General features: G+C 39.4%; 1 protein-coding gene across 1 annotated transcript in view; it reads right to left on the bottom strand.

Moving 5' to 3' along the window:
- RGSL1 (regulator of G protein signaling like 1) overlaps positions 1-11,995 on the bottom strand; it is a 136,697-nt gene that overhangs the window by 90,745 nt on the left and 33,957 nt on the right. The window contains exons 9-10 of the mRNA XM_042780519.1: positions 10,937-11,162; positions 7,583-7,690 (exon numbers count right to left, since the gene is read on the bottom strand). Of these exons, the coding sequence (XP_042636453.1) occupies positions 7,583-7,690; positions 10,937-11,162 (334 nt within the window). The remainder of the gene's footprint in view (positions 1-7,582; positions 7,691-10,936; positions 11,163-11,995) is intronic.

Raw genomic sequence — 11,995 nt, 5'->3', positions numbered from 1 at the left:
AAAAGAATCATGAGAGCAGCACGGGATAAACAAAAAGTTACCTACAAGCAGCAACCAATAAGAAAAAGCTCAGCTTTCTTGGGAGAAACCATGCAGGCAAGAAGACAATGGGATAGTATATATGAAACCCTGAAGGAGAAAAATTTACAACCACGAATTATATACCCAGCAAAATTGTCCCTCAAATATGATGGTGAAATTAGGACATTTGTAGATAAGCAGAAATTAAGGGAATTTGTTAAAACCAGACCAACCTTACAAGAGATGCTAAAGGGAGTCCTTTGGACAGAGAGAACCAACAACAGCAAACAACACTTGACCATTAATACACATGATGACATAACCCAGAAACCAACCCAGTTATAGAAGTATCCAAAGAAAATAAGCCTACAAGATTTTAAACAGAGAACCAGAGAAATCAATTGACAAATGAAGACAACTACAAACCAAAAAGAGGGGAAAAAAAAACTGTGTAGTTACAGAACTTCTAAAAGGTAGGGAAGTCAAGACAACTACAAGATAGAACGGACTGTTCTAAACTTGGGAAGAAAACTATAAATCACAGAGTAACCTCAAAGAAAAATGAAAAACCTTCACATCAAAATAAAAAAGAGGACCAGTGCAAATATTTAGCAAATAATGAAACAATAGTAATGAAGGAAGTGATAACATGATTCATAAACAAAACAAGCTCAGCACAGAAAATTATGTGGAACAAAGAAATTGACACCATGAAAAAGCACATAACAAAATGACAGTAACAAATTCATACTTGTTGATAATTACGTATCTGACAAGGAACTTATCTCTAAAATTTATAGAAAACTCCAACACCTCAACAACAAAAAGATTAACAATCCAATTAAAAATGTGCAGAAGACATGAATAGACACTTCACCAAAGAGGATATTCAGGCAGCCAGAAAATATAGGAAGAAATGCTCGTGATCATTAGCCATCAGAGAGGTGCAAATCAAAATAGCAGTGAGATACTATCTCACCTCAGCAGCAATGGCAAACTTCAACAAGACAGAAAATAACAAATGCTGTTGAGGATGTGGAGAGATTGGGACGCTCATACACTCCTGGTGGGACTGTCAAATGATATACCCACTGCGGAAAACAGTATGGTGATTCCTTAGAAAGCTGGAATTGCAATACCATTTGACCCAGCAATCCCATTAGTAAGTATATATCCTAAAGAAGTGAAAGCCAGGACAAGAACAGATACATGCACACCCATGTTCATCGCAGCACTGTTTACAATAGCAAAAAGATGGAAACAACCTACATGCACATCAACAGAAGAATGGATAACCAAATTGTGGTACTTACACACAATGGAATACTATACAATCCTAAAGAATAATGTAGAATTTGCAAAACACCACATAACATGGTTGAACTTGGAGGACATTGTGCTGGGTGAAAGAAGTCAGTCACAGATGGACAAATATAGTATTAGTTCATTATTGTAAAAAGTCAAGGATTTATGGAAAGAAACTTTCTTTGTTGGTTAGCAGGGGTGGGGGAGGGAACACTGCAAAAGAAAAAAAAAGCATTGACCCATGTCACTTTATTTTTGTGTATTTCACTGTACATAAATTATATTTCAATAAAATGCAATAAAAAAAGAAAAAGAAACAATGGTATTGAAGGAAGAAGTTGAAGCTGCACTGAAGGAATTGGTGAAAAACAAGGCTGTAGGAATTGATGGAATACCCATTGAGAGGTTTCAACAAACAAATGCCATGCTGGAGGCACTTACTCATCTGCGCCAAGAAATTTTGAAGACAGGTATCTGGCCAACTGACTAGAAGAGAACTATATGTGTATCCATTCCAAAGAAAGGTGATCCCACAGAATGCGGAAATTATTGAACAATATCATTAATATCACATACAAATTAAATCTTGCTGAAGATAATTAAAAAATGGTTGCAGCACTATATTGACAGGGGACTTCCAGAATGCAAACTGGATTCAGAAGAGGATGTGGAAAGAGGGATATCATTGCTGATGTCAGATGGATCTTGGCTGAAAGCAGAAAAGAAAGATGTTTACTTGTGTTTTTTGTTTTTTGTTTTTTGACTATGCAAAAGCATTCGATTGTGTGGATCAATTATGGATAATATTGAGAAGAATGGGAATTCCAGAGCACTTAAATGTTCTCAAGAGGAACTTTTATATAAACCAAGAGCTATCATTTGAACAGAACAAGGGGATACTGCATGGTTTAAAATCAGGAAGAGTGTGCATCAGGGTTGTATCCTTTTACTATGCTTTTTCAATCTGTATGCTGAGCAAATAATCTGAGAAGCTGGACTGTCAGTGACAGGATAATATCCATATCCCTACAAGGAAGACCAGTTAATACTATTATTATTCAAATTTGCACATCACTACTAAAGCCAACAATGAAGAAATTGAAGATTTTTAGAAGAAGAAATTGAAAAAGAACATAGCATCAGGATTGGAGGAAGATTCTTTAACAACTTGTGATATGCAGATGACATACCTTTGCTTGCTGGAAGTGAAGAGGACTTGAAGCATTTACTGATGAAGATCCACACTGACTACAGTCTGCATTAGGGATTACACCTTAACATAAAGAAAGCAAAATTACTCGCAACTGGGCCAATAAGCAGCATCACAATAAATGGAGAAAATATTGAAGTTGTCACAGATTTCATTTTACTTGGATCCACAATTAAGACCAATGGAAGCAGTAGTCAAGAAATCAGATGTTGTATTGTACTGGGCAAATCTGTTGCAAAGATGTCTTCAAAGTGTTAAAGAAATATCTGCAGTCCTTACCGAAACAGTAGAAGACAATCCCTCACAGAAAACCAGACACTATGGGAGAGAGATCCAATAGATCTATTACCTCAGGACCATAGTACTGGGGGACACCAGACTCAATTGGCACAACAAAATACATAAAAGGGTTGCTCCATATCTTACATGGTGAGTAGTGACTGGGGTCTTAAAAGCTTTCAAGTGTCCATCTAAGATGCAGCTAATGGTCTACTAGCGTCAGAAGTGAAGAAGAATGCAAAAAAAAAAAAAACCCCACAAAGGCATTTAGAAGCAATCAGCCTTAGGACATGATGGCCCTTGAGACCAGAAGAACTGGATGGTGCCTGGCTACTAATGCCAATCACTCAGGAAAGGATCAAATCTGGAGATCCTGGATAGAGTGAGAGGGAAAACGTGGAACATAATCCAAAAACTCAATAATGACCAGAATTACTGGTCAGATGAAATCTGGTGAGACTCCCAATACTATGGCCCTGAAATACATTCGGAGCCTGGAATAAAACTTACCCCCAGGGGAGGGCTGTCAGCCCAATAGTTAACAAGATGTACATGCAGACCACTCAACCCAAGATGACACACCCACATACTCTATGGTAATACATCCCTTAGAACAATAGACCACAGGGCACCAGAGGACCAACATTCAAACTGAGGAAATGCAGGACAATCAGGAGTGCATAAATATGAGGAGCACAGGGGGAGGGTTACAGGGTAGGGAGGGGAGGAGACTGGGTTAGGGTTGGACATGGCGAATGGGGAATGAAACTAAATGTATGTGTTATGTTGAATGTAAAGCAAGCTCTTAAAATAAATAAATAAATAAAATAAAGATGACACTTTGAAGACTAAGGTGTGCTTGACCCAAGCCATGGTATTTCAATCACCTCATATGCATGTGAAAGCCAGACAATGAATAAGGAAGACCAAAGAGTTGATAGTTTTGAATTGTGGTGTTGACAAAAATTACTGAAAATACCATGGACTGCTAGAAGAATGAACAAATCTGTCCTGGAAGAAGTGCAGCTGGAATACTCCTCGGAAGTGAGAATGGGTAGACTTTGTCTCACTTACTTTGGTCATTTTCAGAAAGGCCTATTCCCTGGAGAAGGATATCATGCTTGGTAAAATAGAGGGTCAGTGAAAAGGGGGAAGAACCTCAACAAGATGGATTGACAAAGTGGCTGCAACAATGGACTCAAGCACAGCAGGGATTGTGAGGATGGTGCACAATCCAGTGTTTTGTTCTGTTGTACACAGGGTTGCTATGAGTCAGAGCCAATCTGATGGTACCTAACAACAGTCTCTCCTCAAAGTGATCTATAGGCTTAATGTAATCATAATGATGGAAATTTTAAACTGCTTTTAATATTTATATCTAAATATGAGGGGTTAAGAGAAACTTATGTCAATCTTCAATAAGAAAAATAAAGTAGGGGATTTAATTATATGAATTATCAGTGCTTATTAAAAATGTAAGGAGCTCTGGTGGTATAGTGGTTAAGGCTGTTAACCAAAAAAGTTAAGTGGTTCAAACCCACCAGCTACTCCACAGAAGAAAGATGAGGCGTCTGCTTCTGTAAAGATTTACAACCTTGGAAACCCAATGGGGGTCACTGTGAGTTGGAATTGACTCAATGGCAGTGAGTTTGGGCTTTTTTTTTTTGGTTTATTATAAATGTACCATAATTAAGATAGTAGTGTAGTATCTATTTGGGGAGCTTTGGTAGCATAGTGCCTAAGGCACTTGACTGCTAACCAGAAGGCTGGTGGTTCAAACGCATCAGCCACTCCTCGGAAGGAAGGTTGGGCAATCTACTTCCATAGTGATACTGCCTCAGAAACCCAAGGAGGGGTCACTGTGAGTCGGGTCTGACTTGATAGCACATAACAACAATAACAACAACAACAACAATATCTATTTGATAGACAAATAGATCAACATCCAAAAGAGTACAGAAACAATACCATGTAGATATGGAAATCTGATTTGTAATAGGAGTGGTACTACAAAATAGTGGGGAAAGCATAGTCTTTTCAACAAATAGTGAAAGTCAATTGAACATCCATATTAAAAATAAAATAAATGAAAGTTGGTACTCATATCTCATGCTGTACATAAAAATCAGATCCAGTTGGATTGCATATCTAAATAAGAAAGGCAAAGCAAAGAAGTTTCTAGGAAAAAAAAATCCAAAACATGAGAATATCTATGTGATCTTGGAGTAAAGCAATAAAGGAAAACAATCTTAACTGGACTATATTAAAATTAAAAAGTTTTGTTCATTAAAGTTTCCATGACAGAGAAGATAATCCTTGCAAACTATGTAACTGACTGGTGACTTGCATATAAAATATGTAAAAAAATAAGAACTATATAAACAAATCAACAAACAAAAGACAGAAAACAAAATATAAAAAGTGGTTAAAGACTTGGAGTGTGTCACATACACACATACACACAATAAACACACACTCTCTACATATCCAGTCGAATATTAAACAAACAAAAAGAACTCAACACTGTTAGTAACAAACACTATACATGCAGCTCAGAATCCATCATAGTCAATGCCCAAGCTCCTTACCTCAGTGAAGGATATGCCAAAGGCATTTGACTGCTAACCAGAAGGCTGGTGGTTCAAACCCAGCAGCCCCTGCTCCGAAGGAGGATTGGACAATCTACTTCCTTAGAGATGCTGCCTCAGAAACCCAAGGAGGGGTCACTACGAGTCGGGTCTGACTTGAGGGCAGTGTGTTTGTTTTTTGGTTTAGAGCTTCCTTTGGGATCAGCAGTCAGGACATTAGACGACGTGTAGTATTGGGAAAGTCAACTGCGAAGGAACTGTATCAAGTGCTGAGGAGCAAGGATATCTCCTTGAGGACTAAGGTGCGCCTGACACAAGCCATGATATTTCCAATCGCCTTGTATGCATGTGAGAGCTGGACAATGAATAAGGAAGACCGAAGAAGAGTTGATGCTTTTGAGTTGTGGTGCTGGCAGAGAATGCTGAAAGTATCATGGACTGCTAAAAGAACTAACAGATCTGTCCTGGAGGAAGTGCAGCCAGAATGGTCCTTGGAAGCAAGAATGGCCAGACTTCGTCTCACCTATTTTGGTCATGTTGTAAGAAGGGACCATTCCCTGGAGAAGGATGTCATGCTTGGTAGGGTGGAGGGTCGATGAAAGAGGGGGAGGCATTCAACGAGATGGATTGACACAGTGGCTGTGATGATGGGCTCAAGTATAGCAGGGATTGTGGGGCTGGCGCGGCATTGGGCAGTGTTTCGTTCTGCTGTGCATGGGGTCGCTATGAGTCGGAAACGACTCGAAGGCACTTAACAACAACAACAACATGGGATCTGCTGAGCTCGCTTGTAAATGCTGCACAGTTCAGCATGTCCCTCTGTCCAATCCTCATTCCCTTATAAGCATTGCTCACAATAAGACTCCCAAACAAAACTCATGCCACAAATCTCTGACTCCAGGAAACCTAGTCAAATCCACATTATTTAAAACTCCACAGTGATAACTAGATAAGAAGGTAACAACTGGCCAATTGCCATTGAATTGACTCTGATTGATGGTGACCCCTCATGTGTCAGAGTAGAACAGTGCTCCATAACATTTTCAATGGCTGCTTTTTCTTTTATATTTTAATTTTTATTGTGATTTGGTTGGAAGTTTACAAATCAAATTCATTTTCCATACAGCAGTTCATATACATTTTGCTTCACAACATTGATTGCAGTTCCCCACAATGTAACATCTCTCTTCCCACTTCCTCCCCATAGTTACCTCTTCCCTGTGTCCTTCCCTCCCATGCACTCCCATCCGGGAGTTATGTCCCTGTGCAAACACTGCTCTTTTGTTCTCCCACAATTGATCACTCCAAGGAGTGTATCTATCTGATGTAAATGTTCACCCTATATGCCTGTCTATTGTTTGGCTGGAAGGTGCAAGAGTGAGTTTAGTTCCAGACCTGAAGGGGAACCAGAGGCCTAGTCTCAGGGGTCTCACCAGGCTCTATCAGACCAAGAAACCTGTTTATATATATATATATATATATATATGATTTTGAGTTTTGTTCCACATTGTTCTCCCATTCTATCCAGGAACTCCTGCACCAATTCCCCTCCAAGTGGTTGACAGTGGTAGCCAGGCACCATCTAGTTCTTCTGGTCTCATGGTCATATAGGCTGAGAATCACATGGTCTACTAATCCCCTGGACCAGCTGTTTCCATATGTCTCTGATTTTTCTTGTTCTTCTTTGCTCTGAATGAAGACAGAAACACTGTTGCATCTAGATGGCTGCTTGCAAGCTTTTAAGATCCCAGTCGCTATTCGCCAAAGTAGTATGTACAACAATGTTTTTGTGTAGTATGTTACGAATGGCTGCTTTTTCAAAGCAGATTTCTAGGCCCTTCTTCTGAGTCACCTCTTGGTGGACTCGAACCTCCAACCATTCAGTTAGCAAAAAAATCTGCACCACCCAGGAACTCCAGATAAGAAGGTAGCAATTAGCACTCATTATCATTACCATCATCATCATCATCATCATCATCATCAATTTGCATTTGTATCATATTTTCATGATCCTCTTTCTGGCTTTGTAGGAGGAAAAAGATTGCTCCTGATCTTTGCTCCTGATCATCCCTCCATTTTAAACAAACAACAGCAACATAATTCTGGTTTGGTGTATGCCCCTTGAGTTTGGAGATTCTCTCTTACCTGGTTCTCTCAAATCTATTATTTAAACACTTGCCTATTCCAGGTACTTTTTCACAATATATTCTGTAATCATCACTGATCTTCTCTATGGCCAACTTTGGATTCTTATAGCAGAGGTCCTCAAAGGACATTTTTGTTATGTCTGTCAAGTTGGAAAACACAGGGATAGAGTTTAGTTTTCTACTCTGGGTTTAAAGATCCATATACCCATATATATATATATATATATATATATATATATATATTTAAATAGAGCAATAGTGCTTTAATGAAGTGTCCCATAAGGATACACCTTTCCCAGACCAAATTAAAAGTCCTGGTAGCACAGTGGTTAAAGTGCTCAGCTGTTAACTGAAAGGTTGGTGGTTTGAACCCACCAGACACTCCATGGGAGAAAGATGTGGCAGTCTGGTTCCATAAAGATTACAGTCTTGGAAACCTTAAAGAACTGGTCTACTCTGTCCTATAGAGTTGCTATGAGTTGGAATCAACTCAATGACATTGAGTTTGTTTTGGTTTGGACCCAAATAGGAGCAAGGAAATAAAGATTCCTTTTCCCTTGAGAATGAGAGGATTTTTTTACCCTTCTTAAACATCTGACCTGTGGAAGTTTTCTGCTTGAGAGATGCTAGGGTAACTGAAATGTGACTTTGAAAGAGTTATGAATTGTTTCAGACATATATAAGAAGTAACTCATCCAAACCAGTGTTGAGTACTTCAAAACAACCATCTATTGTGGGGAGAAGTTGAAAATGCATTTCAAACATTTAATATTACTTCAAAGAACTTGATGCATTTAGGGATAATGCACACTTCTTCCTCAACTCGTTCTGAATTTCATTCAGAATTGACAGCTCATATATTTGAATAGCATCAGTAGTTGCCAATCATTGTGCTTTGAGGGTGAATTAATTTTTTTTTTTTTAAAAACAGCCACATGTCCTCACAACAGGACCAATAAGCAGCATCATGATAAATGGAGAAGAGATTGAAGTTTTCAAAGACTTCGTATTACTTGGTTCTACAATCAACATCAATGGAAGCAGCAGTCAAGACATCAGATGACGCATTGCTTTGGGTAAATCTGTAGCAAAAAACCTCTTTTCAAGTGCTGAAAAGTAAAGATGTAAAGACCTAGCCCAAGCCATGGTATTTTCAATCACCTCTTATGCCTGTGAGAGCTGGACAATGAATAAGGAAGACCAAAGAAGAGTTGCCACTTTTGAGTTGTGTTGTTGGCGAAGAATACTGAAAGTACCATGGACTGCTAAAAGAACTAACAAATCTGTCCTGGAAGAAGTGCAGCGGAGTGCACCTTGGAAGCCAGAATGGCTAGAATGGCCAGACTTCATCTCACCTACTTTGGGCATGTTTTCAGAAGGGACCATTCCATGGAGAAGGATATCATGCTTGGTAAAGAAGTCAACAAAAAAAGGGGAAGACCCTCAATGACATGGATTGATACAGTGGCTGCAACGATGGGCTCAGGTATAGTAGGGATCATGAGGCTGGCACAGGACTGGGCAGTGTTTCATTCTGTTGTACATAGGGTCGCTATGAGTCAGAGCCAACTTGATGACACCTAACAACAACGTGCATACTAGATTTAAGAAACTCATGCCCATGTAGCATGAGTTTCCAAAGGGCAAACATCCACTACATCTTGGTTTATATGTGGAGTGCATATTTGAGTTTTATAGAAGTTTTATAAAAGTTGGGCATTATGTTTTTTGTGTAATCTACCAAGTGCCATTTATTGAGCACCTATTTATTATTCAAATACATTGCTTTGAATCCTCTCAACAATCTTGCAAAATAGGTGCCATTTTCCCTATTTTATCGATGAGGAACCGAGGCTCAGAGAGGTGAAGCCTCTTCACATTGTGCAGGCTCGCAGAGCTAGTGAGTGGTGGAATGGAATTTTCAAAGCTTGTGCTTTTTTCCCTCTACTTTAATCAATGTCTTTCAAAATGTAGTCATGACTCATTAGTATGCAAAATAATAAATTTAGTGAGTCCTTGTCAGCTTTTACGTAATGGAATAGAAAGTATCAGAATGCATCATTTTATGTAATAAAGATAAATATTGCTTTGTGAAATTCTCCTTTCATATATATGCATACACAGGTTTATGTTCCCTGGGTCATGATGTCAAATTCATTTCTTATTATGGATCCAAGTTTGGGAAGTACTGTAGTATTCCAACTGCCTCAGTGTATGTAAGTAAAGCAGTTTGTTCAATTTGAATAATATGGCTACCATTTATTGGACTCTTATTATTGTCAAATGTGATAATAGTTTCATAAATCATCTCATGTCATCTTTACATCAAGCTGTTGTTATTCCCATTTTACAGACAAGAAAACTGAGGTCTAAGGAAATTGCTCAATTTTATACAGCAAATAGTAGTGCTACAATGAAACCTCAGCCCTCTGGGACAGCAGAGCCTGTGCTCCTAACCACTGCTCCCCACATTCTGGGATGGGCCAGTATGTTCTGTGTGGGGATGGCTGTTAAAAATGTATTTATAGAAATGCCTTGGACCTGATACTGAGGGAAGTGTGGTGAGATGGAACATGGTTATTATACGCATAAACCACTGCCGTTGAGTCGGATCCGACTCATAGCAATGCCTCCTTGAGTTTCACTACAGAAGTAGATTGCCCAACCTTCCTTCCAAGGAGTGGCTGGTGGGTTTGAACTGCCAACCTTCTGGTTAGCAGTCAAATGCCTTAGGCACTACACCACCAGAGCTCCCTATTATATGCATAGGATAGAGGATTCAGCATAACAGTGGTGATGCTTTTTTGGTGGCATGAATCTGATTAAACTTGAGTGCTGTGGTTCCCTCCAGAGTCAGTAGGAGGCTTTGTAGTCAGTGTTTCTGGATTCAAATCCCAGTTCTGCTACTTATTAGGTAACCTTTGGAAGGTCACTTACCCTCTCTGTGCTTCAGTTCTTCTCATTGTTGTTAGTTGCCGTTGAGCTGATTCTGACTCATGGGGACCCCATGTGTACAGAGCAGAACTGCTCCATAGTGTTTTTGAAGCTACAACAATTTAGAAACAGATCGCCAAATCTGTCTTCCCAGGCACTTGTGGGTGGGTCCAAAATGCCAACATTTGGCTTGGTAGTTGGGCACTTAACTGTTTGTGCCACCAAAGAACTCTGTGCCTCAGTTACTGAGCTCTAAACTGGATATAGTAGTTGGAATCAACTTAACAGCACCTAGCAACAATAGTATTTACCTCATAGGTTATTTTGAAGATCAAATGAGCACAGTGCTGATACATAGCAAATAATCTCTAAATGCTAAATATTAATATATCTCACTTGCCTATAAGTAAAGTTTAAAAAAAAAAAAAAAAAAATCCAGTGCTTGCCCTTACCTGTCAGAAACACTGGAGACTTCAGTTCTACCTGGAGAGACCCGCCTTGTCTCAGGTTCTCAGTAGCTACCTTTTGCCACTGCAGAGAATCCATTTCCTCCATGTTAGCCAAACCCTGGCTCAAGTTCAGAGCTTCCTGAATCCTCTTACAAAGGAGAATGTTCTCTTCTTTGCTCATAGACTCTCCTTTTTTATCCCACTTGATGTTCATGAACCTGTTTTGAGTCTAAGAGAAGGGGGTAAAGACAAGAGACGGAGAGCATTTGCTATAGAAACTAGACCAGATATGAGGTTTTTGTAATAGGTAAGTCCTGCTATGCTTCCCTGTCACATAGACTTCTGCTGATTATTTTCAATTTATTAAAAATCATTGCTCATTCACACACTGTTATGGATAGAATTATGTTTCCCCAAAATATGTCTTGTAAATCTTAATTTCTATGCTTGTGGTTATAATCCCATTTGGGAGTAGGTTGCCTTTGTTATGTCAATGAGGCTGGATTAGCATAGGATCTATCTTTAGTCAAACTCTTTTGACATATAAAAGAGATTAAACAAGGAGATTAAAGAAGAGAGATGAGGGAACAGAGATGACAAGCCACACGACAATCCCCCAGGAGCAGAAGCTCAAAAGAGACAAAGACCTTCCTCCACGGCTGACGGAGCCAACACCCTGAATTCAGATTTCTAGCCACCTAAACTGTAACAAAATAAATTTCTGTTTGTTAAAGCAATCAACATGTGGTATTTCTCTTATAGAAGCACTAGATAACCAGGACACACCAACATTCTCTCTCTTCTAATTGAACCCATTTTCTACAAGGGAAATAGTCCATATGAAGTCAATCAGCTTGTGCACTTGAGTTTCTTCCCTGTTGTTGTTGTTGTTGTTAAGTGCCGTCGAGTCGTTTCTGACTCATAGCGACCCCATGCACAGCAGAACGAAACACTGCCCAATGCCGCGCCAGCCCCACAATCCCTGCTATACTTGAGCCCATCATTGCAGCCACTGTGTCAATCCATCTCGTTGAAGGCCTCCCCCTCTTTCGTTGACCCTCC

The sequence above is a fragment of the Orycteropus afer genome, unplaced genomic scaffold (assembly GCF_000298275.1).
Source record: "Orycteropus afer afer isolate SDZICR_OR568_19922 unplaced genomic scaffold, OryAfe1.0 scaffold00043, whole genome shotgun sequence".
Taxonomy (NCBI): domain Eukaryota; kingdom Metazoa; phylum Chordata; class Mammalia; order Tubulidentata; family Orycteropodidae; genus Orycteropus; species Orycteropus afer.
Note: the sequence above shows the minus strand (reverse complement) of the source record. Positions and strands in the feature narration are given on the sequence as shown.